The sequence below is a fragment of the Notolepis coatsorum genome, assembly GCF_963971535.1.
Source record: "Notolepis coatsorum genome assembly, chromosome: 17".
Lineage (NCBI taxonomy): Eukaryota > Metazoa > Chordata > Actinopteri > Aulopiformes > Paralepididae > Notolepis > Notolepis coatsorum.
In genome coordinates, this window is record NC_140181.1 from 65656817 (window position 1) to 65674815 (window position 17999).

A 17999-nucleotide genomic window follows, 5' to 3' on the forward strand; every position below is an offset into this window, starting at 1 on the left:
TCTGTGTCTCTGCCCCCTGGTGTATTGACCCATCCCATTCCGTATGTCCCAAGGCAAGTATGCGGAGTCCCGAGCTGACCTGGGAGAGGGTGCGTTCTCAGGTGGACCACGTCATCTGGCCGGACGGCAAGAGGGTTGTTCTACTGGCGGAGGTACTTCATCGTCACACAAGACTGTATCCCAAAAACACCATCCGTTTTAAAAATGAACATGTCATTCCTGTGCCGCAGGAATGTTCATATTTGTGAACACGCACGACTCTCTCCGTGATCTAAAAACCTGGATATAACAACCGGGGAGACTCCGTGGACAGTGAATGGAGGACTACATTTGTGGGGCCATACAGACCTGTTACTAGAATATAAGCCTACAGAACCTGGCTTTGAGAATTCAACTTAATATGTTATGGCCTCACAAAGTCAGAGGACAGAGTGGTGCGCGTTCAAAGATATTGACCAAACTTTCCTGGTGACAAAATAATAATATATTGGAATTCTTAAAATGGGTGGCATGCCCCTTTAAACACTCAACAGCAGTGGTTCACTAATACTTTAGTATATTATAGGTTCGTCCAACGAGATAATGTATAAGAATGACTATTGTGAGCATAGGTTTCACTGTTATATCCACGCCTATGTTCCATATAGTTATAGACTTCTGGACTAAATCACACCTAAAAACAAATATCTTCTCAGATGGGGGTCCCTGACCTATTATGTGTCGATTTGGGGGTCCTCGACATGAAAATGTTTGAGAAGCAAGGCTCTAAAGGAGGCTTTCCCACGCAAAGGTGTCTCATTGTAACTCAACTCCTTCTTTCTCCACCACACTACCCTGCTGGGTGCTCTGCGCTCTGCTTTCCTAGCTGGATAACTGTATATTATTCCTAATTGTCTCTCAGGAGTTCTCGTTACTGTCTGCATAGCATCAAGTTTCCATGTGAATTTCTTACACTGCGCTGATGTGAATTTCTCTCCATTTAACTGTGATGTTTAACTGTGCCGTTTAACTGTGATGTTTAACTGTGCCGTTTAACTGTGATGTTTAACTGTGCCGTTTAACTGTGCCGTTTAACTGTGCCGTTTAACTGTGCCGTTTAACTGTGCTGTTTAACTGTGCCGTTTAACTGATGTTTAACTGTGCTGTTTAACTGGGCGGCTACGTGGCGTAGTGGGCAATGCGCTTGCCACGAATGACAGACGCTGGGCTTGCCTGTTCGAGCCCAGCGCTCCACATTGCTTTCAGTTTAGCTGGTCGTCCGTACTAATACACATTGGCCGTATTAGGGGGTGGGAAACTGCTGGGTGGGGATCGGGCGTTGTGGACAGCGACTCCTACAGGTCGGTTGGTGCGCCTGCGCAGTAGAATCAGGAAGTGTCGGGGGCAGCGTGAGCCTCCCACGCGTTACTCCTCGCCATTGAGAGATCGAGCTGCGCAGGTGAAAAGATGCGACTGCTGTTACCTCAAGTACCGGAGCGGACTTGTGCTATGTATGACTTAGTCCACATTGCAGCCGGCTTGTGGGAGGCAAGAAACAACATTCGTGACAGGGGAGGGTTGAATTGGATGATACGAAATTGGGATGGGAGAAAATATAGAAAATGGGAGAAAAAGTGGATAAAAAAAAAACTGTGCTGTTTAACGTTAGGTTATGACTATAACCAAGTTCTGTTAGTTAGGGGCGATGCTTGGCATCACTACTGCACTATCTCGCGTACGTGCACGCGTACTGAATAAACCACAAATGTACCTCTAATACCAGTATTAGTCTGACCACACCCCTCATCAGCTTACCTTCATAAGCAGGTGTGTGGTCACCTGCTCTCCTCCTTCCCAAGCTTTCACCACAAGGTGAGGACAAGGGCTGCAGCGGCCGTCTGATGCCAAGCATCGCCCCTAACTAACAGAACTTGGTTATAGTCATAACCTAACGTTCTGTATCGTTAGTGGCTTAGCTTGGCATCACTACTGCACAAGGGAGGCCAAGCGGAGCCACTTGGCTGACAAATACACCCCGCTGACAGCCCCCCAAAACCATCAGAACAGGGAGGGCCGAGCCCCCCCGACCCCCCCTAATGGAGGGTATCCCCCCTATTAGAGGCTTCACGGGAAGGCAACGGACCCGACCGTGCGAAGAGGCACTCAAGCAACTTAACGCACAGGGTGAGCAGACCGTGGCTTGACCCCACGACTACACACACGCACAACCCGCATGCCACCCGGGAACGAACGGAGGAACAACCTCGTTACTGCCCCCAGAATCACGGGGCCAAGGGCAAACCCAACCCCGTGGCAAGGCCGTAGCAGCGGAGCGCGAAGGAAGACCCAGACCCACCAAAAGGACTGGACTCCCTGGAATGGGGGCCCGGAGAAGTCCATGATGCCAGCATCAAGACCCCACCAGGTGGGCACGTAGTGCCCCGCCCCCCACATCGCCAGCGTATTCGGACAAAGGCCCCTCAGTTACTGCACCTGGTATTCCCAGGCGGAACCCCATCCAAGTACTAACCAGGCCAGAACCTGCTTAGCTTCCGAGATCGGACGAGATCGGGCGTGTTCAGGTTGGTATGGCCGTAAGCCGAGCGGGCCCCGTCCCCCCAATAGTACACCGCCTGGCACACTGACCCTGCAGAACAGGCAGTCAGCATGGCCGTAAGCACACAAAAAGGTTAACCAACGGAAGCAGGCAGCGCACCGGGGAAAAACCAGGCAACAGGCTGTTAACCCTAGCCTGGAGACTGCGGACGAGACAGGCGACAGAGGGGACAGCTGAACACAGCCGCCCCGGCGGAAGGAGCGTAAGCTGGCGGTGTTGCATGACCAAGCCTCCATTTAAAAACCCCCACCCAGAGGGGTCGAGGCAGAGAAGGCTGACACGATTGGCAGACGTCATGAACGTGCAGGGGCACCCTCAAACGGTGAACCCGGGAGTTGACACTGCTCCAACACACCAGGGAATCAACCACCTCGGTGTTACCCAATGCGGTGGTTGTTCCTATAACCCCTCAAGAAAAAACTCCAAAACACACCTGCGGGCATACACCGGCTATACCGCAGTACAAGTGTTTCAGTTTCCAAAAAGGGTTAACCCAGGCCTACGGGTCGCAAACATCACTTCGGACCGGGCCTGGCGGTACGGGAAGCACAGGGTCACCAGAGGAGGTCAAAAAACCACCCCCACAGGCCCCTCTTCGCCATGCGTGAGAGAGGAGCGAAAAATAATGGAGAACCAGCCCCTAAGCACACCGTACCTGGTATTCCCCGGCGGTCTCCCAACCAAGTACTAACCAGGACCAACCTGTGTAGCGGCCGAGATCCGACGAGATCGAGCGCGTACAGAATGGCATGGCTGTAAGCCATGACGACAGTGCTGAGTAAAAACATACCCAACCAGGGTCTCCATAGCGCTTAACCCTGTGACACCCAGACCGACCTGGCATTTTTCCCCCTGAAAAAAGCCCAAGTCCCTCAGGGTACCAGAACAGCAGATCTGCATCCCCGGCGGACAACGGGTTCAACTGATCTGGACCAGCGTGACCAGAACCAGTCCCGTGCCCTAACCACGCCGACATGCCTACTCCAGGAGAAGGGCAGATATGCGTGTTGATCTTAACATGAAAAGAAGGCGCCACCCAGACGTTCGGACGAACCGCGCCTGGTGGCCCACCCCAAGGGCGTGAGACCCCACTACATATGTTCAGATCCATCCCGTCATCATCCCCCAGACATGAACGAGAATCCGTCGACAACCCACCCAGGTCATGGGATGTGGTCGTCGGAAGAGGAAAAACCCCCATCTCAGTTGCTTTATAAAAACGCTGTTCCAACCACAAGCAACCAAGGCGTGCCAGCCAATCGCCTGTTTACAGCGAGCTAGCACTATACGTGCGTCGGGACACACCCCCATCAATGAACAGGCTATTTAGACCTGTCATTGAATCCCCAAGGCGCCCAGGGGAACGACAAGAGGGGTGTGACACTCCCTAACTCCAACACTTCTGGAATAGAAAGAAGGAAGCATCAACAGTATGTATCCCAGTCTACACAGCCGGGGTAAAAAATGTTCACATTTTTACATCCCACCACCCTCCCATAGGAAAGAGACGGGGATCCCCAGAGAGACTTCCCACGCGAGCTGTACAGATTGAAAAGAATATATTGCACCTTGAGCCATGTAAAAAACTGGTTTTAGGGCCTCCGGGGAAGAGGCACTGAACCCATACACACTCAACAAACGAATTGAATCGAATATACATACAATAGAAAAGGACCCTTCTAGAGGGTCCACTCACTTTGACAATCTGAGGAGGAAGGCTCTGTACTCTGATGGAGGCTTCCTCACATGGAAGAAGGAGTCCGAACTCACAGAAGGCCTGAATAGGCGCTTGGTGAGGAGGAGCCCTGACCACCCCCCCTGAAAACAGATCCATCACATGGACCTGAACAGCACACGGAAGTCCTACCAACAGAGACGCGCACGGTGACGTACTCTATGGCGGGGGAATTCCTGCGGTGCACACGCCCAATATACCAGGCCGTGGGACCAGGAACTCCCTCCCCCCCCCCCCCCCCCCCCCCCCGTAACGTGCCGAACCGCCACGTGACGGGAACCTTGAAGGACAGGGGGTGTACCCCTGACCGACAGAACAATGGGGAGAGGAAAGGTTACCAGTTCACCCCTTCACGACCCCACACCCATGATACGACGTAACGACAAAAAGAGAATATGACACAGTCATAGTCAGCTCTATGAAGCGTTTCACAGCTCCACACAGCGCATGAGCTAACCTGCTATCTGATTTTTACTAAGGAAAAACACAGAATAGAGAGGGCTCTAAGAACCCCGGTCCAACATACACATGTGCTTCTGTGGCCAGTACAACCCAGTTGTAGGTCACATGACACACACAACCCATCATCACCTACAAAAAATGGCAAAAACACTCAACAGAGGAACGCCGTTTTTTTCACAATGAGAGAATACATCATTCTTGATTAGTATCGACCACAGGCCTTGCTAAGCACACATGACAGCAACCAAACCAATTTCCCCTTAGGAAATAAGTTTCTCCAGCAGATTTAGCACAACCTCAGCAATCAAGCTAAGAGTTACATCGTATCCCTACCACACAAAAGACACAATTAATGCACAACATGTCTGATAGGAGGCGATAAAGTCCCCAGGGAACCGGGGGGGAAAACACAATCCTCCTATTTTACCCTCAATACGGCCAGTTAAAACAGGAAAACCTGTTAATGTGTGAACACACTGTTCATTGTCATTACAGTCTGAGAAAGAACATTCTTTTACTCACTTGTCACCAAGCATAGCTTCATAGGTTAGTTGCCTTAGTAGTGAGTACACGGTACACATAAACACCATGATGTTTCTCACACAACAACCAGATCAATACATCACGATCTGCACGGAGAAGCTAACTGCCAGTGACAAAAACAGCTCACACATAACCCGCAACGTATCCCAAATGCATTGCAACAACACACGTTTTGGGAAAAAACACCGTTTTTCACAATACATTTAGCAAAGTAAAACCAGAAGACGTGTTATGAGGTCTGGCCAACCCCGTACCTACCCGGAACGCAGATCAGCGAAGTGCAGTCACAAGACACCGTAGAACACAGCCGACCTGTGTTGTTCGATCCGGGCAGCGTCGCCGCTCCAACCAGTCGCTACAGTCCTCTTTGTTGACGCAATCCCCGTCCAGGCTCAGGGCAGGGTCGACGAAACATCCCCTGTCAAGGATGACGTCGCGGTCAAGAGTGTAAAACATGTTAAAATCAAAGCACGTTCAACAGAATAGCATCAAGCCAACGGCGATCAGAAGCGAGCTCCGGCGGCGCGCGAGAAGCTAAGCTACCCCGCGCCAGCCATGGCCCTAGCAGCAAGCTAACGTTTACCCAGCGACCACGACATGCTAGCCCCGCAGCTAACAGCTGACCGGCTAATAGTAGGCCTTAAGCAGGCCATGCAGCGATCCAGCAGGCTAACGCAGCAGTTAACAGCTGACTGGCTAACCGTAAGCTATGAACATGTAAACAATGACATAACACTCACCCAGACAGGCCGCCGTTCTGAACCTCTCCTCACTTTTTAAGAGAAAAGAGAAAACAAGACGTCAACACCGCTTCACAACGGTGAACATCCGGCGGAATCAGCACAGTACCAACTGGCCTGTGTAGCTGACTTCGAACATGAATCTGCCGCTATCGCACATTACATGCACATATCCCCTCGTGAAGGAATACTCTCATTTGGATATGAAAGATGGGGTCTTAACACGGTGACAGAGAGAATCCACTCGTCCAGAACACACAGGGATCACCAGTGTCAATGGTCGCGGCCCACTAGTTAAAACTATAATGGTCTCCAGACCAAGGCCTTCTGTCGCCTAGGCGGCTAAACAAAGGACCCTAGCCTGGGGCCGGTTTCCATAAACTTTGTCAAGTAGCCCCCATAGCACTAACAGACAAGTGGAGCCCGCCAGCAAACACTACTCACCCAACCTGGAACGCACCGCTCCTCACAACAGCGGCATGTCCGACAGTTCAGCTGTGGCCTGACAGGTTTCACCCCAACAAACACAGCAAGGAACTGCAGTTGAGAAGCATGCAGCGGCGTGCTCCCAATACGAAAACCGGTGGAGGGTTTTTAGAATGATCATCATCTTCTAGACACTCCAGTACGAAGACAATATCGCCGTATTTTCTCGAAAATAGTGAGAGAGAAAATAAAGATATGATGTCAACGTATCCTTGTTTCCCAAGCTGTTCCTAATCCAATTTCTTCCATCATGGTGTCAAGTGTGGGGATCTACCGAGGCACTTCTTCCTTGTGGTGAAAGCGAGAAGGAGGAGAGCAGGTGACCACACACCTGCTTATGAAGGTAAGCTGATGAGGGGTGTGGTCAGACTAATACTGGTATTAGAGGTACATTTGTGGTTTATTCAGTACGCGTGCACGTACGCGAGATAGTGCAGTAGTGATGCCAAGCTAAGCCACTAACGATACAGAACTGTGCTGTTTAACTGTGCCGGTTAACTGTGCCGTTTAACTGTGCTGTTTAACTGTGCTATTTAACTGTGCCGTTTAACTGTGATGTTTAACTGTGCCGTTTAACTGTGCTGTTTAACTGTGCCGTTTAACTGTGATGTTTAACTGTGCCGTTTAACTGTGCTGTTTAACTGTGCTGTTTAACTGTGCCGTTTAACTGTGATGTTTAACTGTGCTGTTTAACTGTGCCGTTTAACTGTGCCGTTTAACTGTGCTGTTTAACTGTGCTGTTTAACTGTGCCGTTTAACTGTGCTGTTTAACTGTGCTGTTTAACTGTGCCGTTTAACTGTGCCGTTTAACTGTGAAGTTTAACTGTGCCGTTTAACTGTGCCCTTGAACTGTGCCGTTTAACTGTGCTGTTTAACTGTGATGTTTAACTGTGCCGTTTAACTGTGCCGTTTAACTGTGCTGTTTAACTGTGCTGTTTAACTGTGATGTTTAACTGTGCTGTTTAACTGTGCCGTTTCTCAGGGTCGGCTCCTCAACCTGAGCTGCTCCACGGTGCCTACATTCGTATTGTCCATCACCGCCACGACTCAGGTTAGTGGCTTTAGGCTGTGATCAGATTGGACTCCCAAGATGTAGCACTGAACGGCACAGGAAGTCCTTCATTCCAACAGCCATCAGACTGTATAATGCATCACTGTGCCTCACTGCATCACTGAGCACAGGGTGACAGTACTATCTTCCTGGACTTTTACTTTTAGACCAACACTTACTGTATATTCTGGATATTTTTACTGTATATTTTATATTAGAATGTAACATATGACATTTTATATTAGTATATCTTATATTAGAATGTAACATAGGAAATGTATATCCCGGACAATATTTTATTCTTAGGCTTATTTTTATTGTTATTCGTGACTTTTTGTTTTTGTCTACCTAAATGTTTACTGTTTACTGTGAGCAATTTGGAGTGCCAAATTTCCCTCGGGATGAATAAAGTATTTCTATTCTATTAAATTTTTTCTTGCGCTCAAACGCGAGGCACGGCGGTGTACAGAATCGAAGGTGCATAGGGAGCAACGAGCGATAGCACTGATTACCGTTGCTACCTCAGCTAACATTACATAAGGAATATAAACTACTTTTTCAACATTGATAATATTAAAGGTATCTTACTCACACGGAATCTGCACCACGCTGCTCACAGCCCTCCAGGTGTTGCTGTTCATATCTCGGTCCTGGTAAGACCTGGTCGTACAAACAAGGTTTGTCGGAAACTGCCAAAATTTGCTTCTCCTCCTTATCAATTGGTTTGTTTTGCTGTCGATTTCTCTTCAGATACCTCAGATTTGTAATCCCTCCGTTGATTTGATTGGTCCATCGACAAGAAGGTGACATTGACGTCGGTGTGCTCCGTGGCTAAAGTTGAAACTATTCCAACTGAGAGCACCCGGAAAAGCTTCGCTTAAAAAACGCGTCGTTTGGGGGCGCCCCGGTGGCGCACCACGTATATACACTTGTAGTGTAATCGCAACATCCTGGGTTTGAATCCGGCCCAGGACATGTGTTACATGTCCTCCCCATCTCTCTCTCTCTCTCTCTCTCTCTCTCTCTCTCTCTCTCTCTCTCTCTCTCTCTCTCTCTCTCTCTCTCTCTCTCTCTCTCTCTCTCTCCAAATTTCCAAACGGTCCTGTCAATTAAAATGCACTTAAAAAAATTCCCTAAAAAAATATCTTTAAAAAACGTATAGTTTGTAGGAGGCGCGCACCTGTTGTGACAAAACCATTGAAAACAATAGAAAAAGGGGCAGGTGCGTTCAAAATGGCGTCCAATGTGATCACAGCCTTAGTTTTCTTCTCTGTGAAGAGTCCTGTCTGTTTTCCTTGAGATCGAGAGTCTCACGTCATTCTTTGGGCTGTGTATAATATATAATATTATCTCTCTAGGCACTGGCCCTGATCGAGCTGTTCAATGCACCGGAAGGACGCTACAAACAGGATGTTTACCTGCTGCCCAAGAAGATGGGTGAGAGCCAATTTAGCTTCCACAGTAGCTACTCTGTGACTGTAGATTTTATAATAATAATACACTTTATTTGTATAGCACCTTTCATACAAGAATTGCAGCTCAAAGTGCTTAACAGCAGTAAAAAAAGAAATAGGCATACAATTAGCACAGCATTGGCAGATAAAGAGCAGCATAAAGTGTAGACATAGAATAAGCATATAATAGACAGCAGCAAAATAGACAAAGTCAAGATATGTCATAGAACATTAAATCACACATCTTAATTGGCCTCTTTGTTTACAGTTTGATAATGTCACTGATACACATAAAATAGACATATCGACCCAGTATTTTAGATGTTTACAAAATACGGTTGATAGGAAAAGGGTAAAAAACAAAGTGCTTCATCACAGCAGTATTTTAGATGTTTAGTGCTGTCAGAGCCATAGGTATTCCTCATATACTCTGCCTTTTATTGTCTGAATAAGGACATTCAGCCCTGTAGTAGAAGGTATACACAGGAACATGTGGTATACCCTCCTCTTTATCTGGGCATAACAAAGTATACCCACCTTTCAGAGTAATCAGGGGGAGCAGTCACAGTATACCCACCTTTCAGAGTAATCAGGGGGAGCAGTCACAGTATACCCACCTTTCAGAGTAATCAGGGGGAGCAGTCACAGTATACCCACCTTTCAGAGTAATCAGGGGGAGCAGTCACAGTATACCCACTTCCTCGTTTCCGTATTGCCACCTTCTTTACTGCCTCATCTGATATCATATTTGAGGGAAAACGGAGCATAGTTTCAATGTTCCACTTCGATTGTTTTTTTTCTTTTAGCTAAATTTCCTGCATGGTTCATTGATGCCATCTTGTGATTTGACCTCAGAAGTGCATGGCCCAACAAAATGGTACATTTATAACAAAACACAAGATACTTATGCCTTAATAATAAGGATAAGTGCTCAATGAAGAAACACACTCCGGTTGCCAAAAGAAAGTCTAACATGCCTATAGATACTTGTACTATGGAATTACACACTTCAAATGTATTACATGACCCACAATGGCCCCCAAACGGCATTGCCAACTTCAGCAGACCCATGCCCCTTTGATGTGAGCTCCAGGTATTGACAATGCCCAACAAGATGATCTATAGTCGGGCGCCAGGGTGGCGCACCACGTAGCTGCGCTGCAGTGCAACGCGGACGTCCCGGGTTCGACTCCCAGACCCGGAGACCTTTACTGCATGTCTTCCCCCCACGTCTTCTCCCATCCTTCCTCTCTTGACGGGCCTATCCGGATAAAGCATTAAATGCTAAAAAATTTATCAAAAAAAATGAAAGATGTATACTGTAGTCAAGTCAGCTTTATTTATATAGCATGTTTACAATGACTAAAAGCCACCCAAAGTGTTTTACAGGTAGAACACAATAAAAAACATACAGTACAGTAACAAATTAAATACACTAAATTACAGTAAATAAGTATAGTACACTAAGAAACAAGAGCAAGGTGCAATATAAAAAGAGACAAGAAATGATCAAATATATACAAAAAGTCCAGAGTAACTAACAGCAAACGTAGTTGACAGGGTGCAGGCTAACTCCAGGGAGAAAAAGGCCAGGGAGAACATTTGTGTTTTAAGCAGCGGTTTAAAGGCCTTTATACAATGGCATGTAAATTTCTTTATTCTGATTGGCTGAAACAGTCAAGTTACCGGTTGTTATTTTGTATAACACACTCCACGTGATCCCAGATCCCTCCCACAACCGAATGACTTTTTTTAACTGTACATTGGATTATCAACGAAACCTTACTTGGTCCCAAGAAAAGGGTCTTGTGTATTATTGGGTTAGGACATTTACTGTACATTGGAGGGGGTTGGATTAGGACATTTATAGGGGCCAGTTTCGAATTGCAGTCTCCCGTAGACCAGAGAAAGACTTTCGTCTTGTTTACATCAGGGTCCCCCATTTTCAATTCATCATAACATATATGACATACCGTACATGACATACAGATAGACAGTAGGCTACTGCTACATCTATACATTTATGACATACCAGATTTACAAATACAGTACTGTTTGTGATACAAAAATAGTCTAAAAAAGAGAGTATTTACATTTGACGAAGAAACTGTACATTGGAGGAGGTTGGGTAGGTGGGGTGGAGGGGGGGGGGTTGGGTAGGTGGGGTGGGGTGGGAAAACTACATTGGAGGTGGTTGGGTAGGGGGGGGGGGGGGTAATTGTACATTGGATTATCGACGAAACCTTACTTGGTCCCAAGAAAAGGGTCTTGTATATTATTGGGTTAGGACATTTACTGTACATTGGAGAGGGTTGGGTTAGGACATTTATAGGGGCCAGTTTCGAATTGCAGTCTCCCGTAGGTGCTCTCTTTTGGTTTTGAAAGTTGTTTAGTAATTCACATTCCTTTACAGCTGTGGGTAGGGGGTTTAGTCCCTTGTTTGAGCAGAATCTGGGTTTAACATGGGTTGTGGAGCTCCCTCTGGTGTCTACTAGTGGATCTACTATTGGATCTACTTTCTCTGTGGATGGTTTTGTGAATAAATCTCCATTATGCTTCAATTACTGTGTTTATTGTATAGCAATAAGGTTTGGTGAATTCGGTCATTGTATAAACGCATTACATCACTTGAAGTCGTGTGTTATACAAATTAGGGGGGGGGCTGTTCCAGAGCCAATGGGCTGCAGCAGTGAAGCTCTGTCCCCCCTGGTTTTGGGCTTTATAGCGATGTAAGTATACAACTGAATATGTCTCTTCCCTTCCAGATGAGTATGTGGCCAGCCTGCACCTGCCAAACTTCGACGCCCACCTGACCGAGTTGTCTGATGAGCAGGCCAAGTACATGGGCCTTAACAAGAATGGGCCCTTCAAACCCAATTATTACAGGTAGTCTATAGCCATTCACCACACAACACATGGATATATATAGTCTTATTTTAATGACAATTTTTATGCTTTTAATTGTATTACTATATCTTGATAGTGTAACATATGATTAAAACTCACACCATTACAAGAACATAATAACTCATACCTGTATGTGAATTGCATTGACTGATATGTGTCATTCATGTTCCCAGGTATTAATGGATGTGACCGATGCTGCATAACACACAGCTGACGTGGGATAAACAGATATCTATTTTATTTTGTAAATTGCTACAAAACAGAATAATTATTTTACTTATGCTGAATGTATCTTTTAGCACTCCAGGCATTGTGTTAGATATGCTTCCTAAGAATAAGATACATATACAAGAAGTGACCATGTATAACATTACATCTTCTGTCACTTGTTTAGAAAAAGCCTGTTTGCATGCTTGCTCTCATCTCTGTGTATTAATTTAGCTGCTGTTGCATATGTTCCTAGATCTCTATATTGTCAATTTGTCTATTTACTCTAAAATTACACTCTGTGCCAAATGATGGCCATATGATTGAAATAGGAAATAGCATGTGTGTTATTGTTTGTCCATGACATTAAAACCGAAGTACATTCCTGAGCCCGGGTTAGAGTTAGGCTTAACCCAATAATGGACTCTTTATTTACGATACCATAATTTACAAATGTTTCATAAATCACACATTGATGGAACTAAATGACTGGTATCTGCATACTTGCCTTTAAAGGTAACATCCAGCCATACTAAAGGAAACAATTCCATCATCCCACAATTTTTATGTCTTTTACATTATTTTTTAAATCAAAATAGTCTACAAATGGCAAAATGGGGGGTTAGTCCATAGTGTAAGTTGGTTAGAAGAACTTCACGTTGACTGTATGTGATGGTCCACACTTTAAAGGTCCTTTGAACTCCCCCTAGCTTCATCTGAACAACTGGCTAACTGTAACAATGGATGGACCCACTGGTATTCAAATTGATGTTACCAGTGACATTTCATGTCCATAGAAGGAGGGAATAGGGAGCAGCCCTGTGCTTGAGGCAGTTGAGACAGAAACCCTTTCATATTACTATACTGTGTAACTCAACTGTCATTTCAAATCATTTTGTGTTGTCATTTTCTGACTCTACATTTAGCAGACATTCATCACACTGTAGTTCTGAATTTTAATTTTTTTTACCGGATAATACCTCTTAAGGTCATGGTATGAATGTGCCTTTTTGAGCCACTTACTGTAACTAAATGTCAGAAAACATATTATGTAACAGCACATTATTGTTTGATTGTTTTGTTTTTTTATACCACGCATATAAGTGGTTTGTCTGCTGGCTTCCTTCCACAAATTCTGTGTTTTAATTGTTACTTTGAAGTATAAGCTATATGTTAACGTAACATATAAGTCTTCATTTTTGCCATATGATTTCACTGTCTTATTTTGATCCAATATGGTCACCTAAATGAGTTATACTTATAGTGATTAAAATGTGTATGTGTCTGTCTACTATGTATGTGAAGAATGTATTAAATCAGCAATAAAGTCAACCCTGTTAACAGAGAAAGGGAAATGTAAAGTTCTTCTAACCGTGCAGGTATGTAACACAGAAACAAAAAGGTAAGGTTCTTCTAACTGTGCAGGTCTGAAACAAAAAGGTAAAGATCTTCTAACCATGCAGGTCTGTAACACAAACATAAAGGTAAGGTTCTTCTAACCGTGCAGGTCTGTAACACAGAAACAAAAAGGTAAGGTTCTTCTAACTGTGCAGGTCTGAAACAAAAAGGTAAAGATCTTCTAACCATGCAGGTCTGTAACACAAACATAAGGGTAAGGTTCTTCTAACCGTGCAGGTCTGTAACACAGAAACAAAATGGTAAGGTTCTTCTAACCGTGCAGGTCTGTAACAGAAACAAAAAGGTAAAGTTCTAACCGTGCAGGTCTGTAACAGAAACATAAAGGTAAAGATCTTGTTCTAACCGTGCAGGTCTGTAACACAAACATAAAGGTAAAGATCTTGTTCTAACCGTGCAGGTCTGTAACAAACAAAAAGGTAAGGTTCTAACCGTGCAGGTCTGTAACACAGAGAAACAGAAAGCATGGAAGAGTTTTGATTGATTGAAAATGTTATTAACAGATTGCAGAATGGGTACAATACAGTACAGCTCAATACACACAATTGTTAAGGGGATGCAGACCAGAGAAAGACTTTCGTCTTGTTTACATCAGGGTCCCCCATTTTCAATTCATCATAATCATAGAGAAGGGCCTGCTAGCCACTAACAGCCTGTCACATAATATACTTTCCATTATTCCAAGTTTAAAGCTTACGTTTATGACTGTGTATGCTTTCGCGTACGTTCCTGAAAGTGCTTTACTGCTTACATTTCCTACATTGTGTTCAGTCCATGCTTGGCCCTAAGCCCCGTTGAGACCGTGTCAGATTGCCCCGTTTCAGGCCCCGTCCCATTCTGGAATATTCACTCCGCTCTGGAGGACCACCTCCCGGCTGTCTCAGTTACTAAAATTAACAGTTGACTCATTGAGCTGGGGGAGCCGTGAGCGTTCCAGAACTATTTGCTTTTTCGTATATAAGCAATAGGTCGGAGCCAGTCAGGCATGGCTTTTGGAAGAACTAGGACGACTTGGGCCGACGACCCAACTCAAGTAATCTACTCGAGAGGACTCTGTTAAGATCCTTCAAAAACTCCAAGGGATAGAAAGACTATTACTTAAAGTAAGTAGAGATAAACAATCAGTAATCAGATTTTCCATATACTGTGTATGTACTGTATGGTCAACTTACTGGAAACACCTGCATGAAGACTTATATACTGTAGGGGTGATAGTATTTTAAGTGTGGGGTGCATTTTCTAACATCCACTCATCTAGGATGAAAGATCATTTGTTTGTCTAATAAATAGATGATTATAGTTTGATCGTCTGGCTCCTGCAGCTTCATCATAGAGGAAAATGCTGTCTACAATGCTACTCCATAATAAGCCATAAATAGTACATTTGGGTCATGGTTACAAAGAGAGCTTTGGCATATGGCTAAGAGATTTATCATTATGTTCAAACCACTGGGTGACAATTTAGACATATAGATGCTTTCTCATCCGTTAGGAAAGAAATGTGGGATACAGGTGATTCCTTAGAATCATTCTTTTAGGAATAATATTAGAACTAATAAATATCTGTTGCCCAGAAATGGGCCTTTCTCCAGTACAGAACCATCAGAACCCTTCAATGTGTGGACGTTAAATTAGTGCTTGCTTGATCTTTTCAAGCTTCATGATTTTATATATAATATATATATATAATATAATTGCCTTGTCTTAAGACTGGATATAACCAAATTACTATAGTACTGATTTGTCATTTTTACAGCTCTAAATAAGTTTTTATTCTGACATATTTAATATTGATCATTATTTAGTTATTTACAACATTTATATATGTTTATAAAACATTAACATAACATTTCCCTAAACTTCCTAGGAACTCTAAAGGAATAACCAAGATGTCCTCAGCTAAGGGAATATCTATTGGTATTGACCTGGGCACAACCTACTCTTGTGTGGGTGTGTTTCAGCATGGCAAAGTGGAGATCATTGCCAACGACCAGGGCAACAGGACCACGCCCAGTTATGTGGCCTTTACTGACACTGAGAGGCTTATCGGAGACGCTGCCAAGAATCAGGTTGCTATGAACCCCTGCAACACTGTCTTTGATGCCAAACGGCTCATCGGCAGAAAGTTTGATGACCCCATTGTGCACTCCGACATGAAGCTCTGGCCTTTTAAAGTGATCAGTGATAATGGACGACCCAAGGTCCAGGTGGAGTACAAGGGAGAGAACAAGTCTTTCTACCCTGAGGAAATCTCCTCCATGGTGCTGGTGAAGATGAAGGAGATAGCTGAAGCCTATCTAGGAAAGAAGGTAACTAATGCCGTCATCACCGTCCCAGCTTATTTCAATGACTCACAGAGGCAGGCCACCAAGGACGCAGGGGTGATCTCTGGACTGAATGTTCTGAGGATCATTAACGAGCCAACGGCAGCAGCTATCGCCTATGGTCTGGATAAAGGCAAAACAGGAGAGCGCAACGTTCTGATCTTTGATCTTGGTGGGGGCACCTTTGACGTGTCCATCCTGACCATCGAGGATGGCATCTTTGAAGTGAAAGCCACTGCAGGAGACACGCATTTGGGTGGGGAGGACTTTGACAACCGCATGGTCAACCACTTTGTGGAGGAATTTAAGAGAAAACACAAGAAGGACATCCTTCAGAATAAGAGAGCGGTGAGGAGACTGCGCACAGCTTGCGAGAGAGCCAAGAGAACCCTGTCCTGCAGCACCCAGGCCAGCGTGGAGATCGACTCTCTGTTTGAGGGGATTGACTTCTACACCTCCATTACCAGGGCGCGTTTTGAGGAGCTCAACTCAGAGCTCTTCAGGGGAACACTTGAGCCAGTGGAGAAATCTCTGCGAGACGCCAAGCTGGATAAGACCCAGATCAACGATATCGTCCTAGTGGGTGGCTCCACAAGAATCCCCAAAATCCAGAAGCTCTTGCAGGACTTCTTCAATGGCAGGGACCTGAACAAGAGCATCAACCCAGATGAAGCAGTAGCCTGTGGAGCAGCTGTCCAGGCTGCTATTCTCATGGGTGACACCTCAGAGAACGTCCAGGATCTGCTGTTGCTGGACGTGGCGCCCCTGTCTCTTGGAATCGAGACCGCAGGCGGAGTTATGACGGCTCTGATCAAACGCAACACAACCATCCCCACCAAACAGACACAGATCTTCTCCACTTACTCCGATAACCAGCCAGGCGTGCTGGTCCAGGTGTATGAAGGAGAGAGGGCGATGACTAAGGACAACAACCTCCTGGGAAAGTTTGATCTCACGGGCATCCCTCCTGCTCCTCGAGGAGTACCACAGGTGGAGGTCACCTTTGACATCGATGCTAACGGCATTCTAAATGTTTCTGCGGTAGACAAAAGCACCGGCAAAGAAAACAAAATCACCATCACTAATGACAAGGGCCGCCTGAGCAAAGAGGAGATTGAGCGCATGGTACAGGAGGCAGAGAAGTACAAGACCGACGATGACGCTCAGAGGGAGAAAGCAGCGGCCAAGAACTCCCTGGAATCCTACGCCTACAACATGAAGAGTAGCGTAGAGGATGAGAACATGAAAGGGAAGATAAGTGAAGATGACAAAAAGAAGGTCCTTGGCAAGTGCAACCAGACGATCTCCTGGCTGGAGAACAACCAACAGGCCGAGAAGGAGGAGTATGAGCACCAACAGAAAGAGCTAGAGAAAGTGTGCAATCCCATTGTGTCCAAACTACACCAGAGGGAAGCCCCAACAGGAAGCGGTGGGGCTCCGGCAGGGGCCGGTTCTAAGGGCCCCACCATTGAGGAGGTGGACTAATTAACTGACTTCATTCCAAATTGATTGATTGATTGATAATTTTATTAACAGATTGCAGAATGGGTACAATACAGTACGGCTCAATACACACAATTGTTAAGGGGATGCAGACCAGAGAAAGGCTTTCGTCTTGTTTACATCAGGGTCCCCCATTTTCAATTCATCATAACATTTATGACATACACAACATACAGATATACAGTACAAAATCTGCATGTGGTGTTTACAGAAATGCAGTAAATACTGTAATATAAATGTGTTTTCCTCTTGACTTGTTATCAATCAAATACATTTAAAATTATTGGAAATTCCACGGTTTAGTGTCTTCATTGTAGCCTATACATTACATTCTCAGTCGTAGTGTAGTGATAATACTTTACTTTCTGTTATTTAGAAAATATCTTATCTGATGGGCTGAGTGGAGGAGGCTAAGTTCTCAATGTATTGTTTTTTATTTAATTATGGTAATAACACTGACATTCAATTGGGATCAGATGAAGGGAGATGCTCCAACCAACCCACATCAACAGGAAATGTAGGCCTGTCCGGTGGGGTGCTGTCAGAGTAGGGCAATCTTGAATCAGGGAGAGATT

At 45.2% G+C, this 17999-nt stretch overlaps 2 protein-coding genes across 4 annotated transcripts in view; both read left to right on the forward strand.

Annotated features, from left to right (window-relative positions):
* The window catches only part of ahcyl1 (adenosylhomocysteinase-like 1), a gene marked incomplete at its 3' end in the record, with an annotated part of 68877 nt that extends 55347 nt beyond the window's left edge, over nt 1-13530 (forward strand). For 2 of the 3 annotated variants that reach the window (XM_084333761.1, XM_084333763.1), the window contains exons 13-17: nt 54-152; nt 7545-7613; nt 8972-9050; nt 11833-11953; nt 12148-13530. In XM_084333761.1, coding sequence (XP_084189887.1) covers nt 54-152; nt 7545-7613; nt 8972-9050; nt 11833-11953; nt 12148-12154 — 375 coding nt within the window. Of the gene's footprint in view, nt 1-53; nt 153-7544; nt 7614-8971; nt 9051-11832; nt 11958-12147 lie in introns of those variants that run through there. The other variant, XM_084333762.1, reaches the window with a different exon arrangement.
* Nucleotides 13531-14599: 1069 nt separating this feature from the next.
* hspa1b (heat shock protein family A (Hsp70) member 1B) lies at nt 14600-17576 on the forward strand. The gene is made up of 2 exons (XM_084333838.1): nt 14600-14700; nt 15465-17576. The coding sequence occupies exon 2, from the start codon at nt 15487-15489 to the stop codon at nt 17404-17406; it is 1920 nt and encodes a 639-aa protein (XP_084189964.1). The 5' UTR covers nt 14600-14700; nt 15465-15486; the 3' UTR covers nt 17407-17576.
* The last annotated feature ends 423 nt before the right edge of the window (nt 17577-17999 follow it).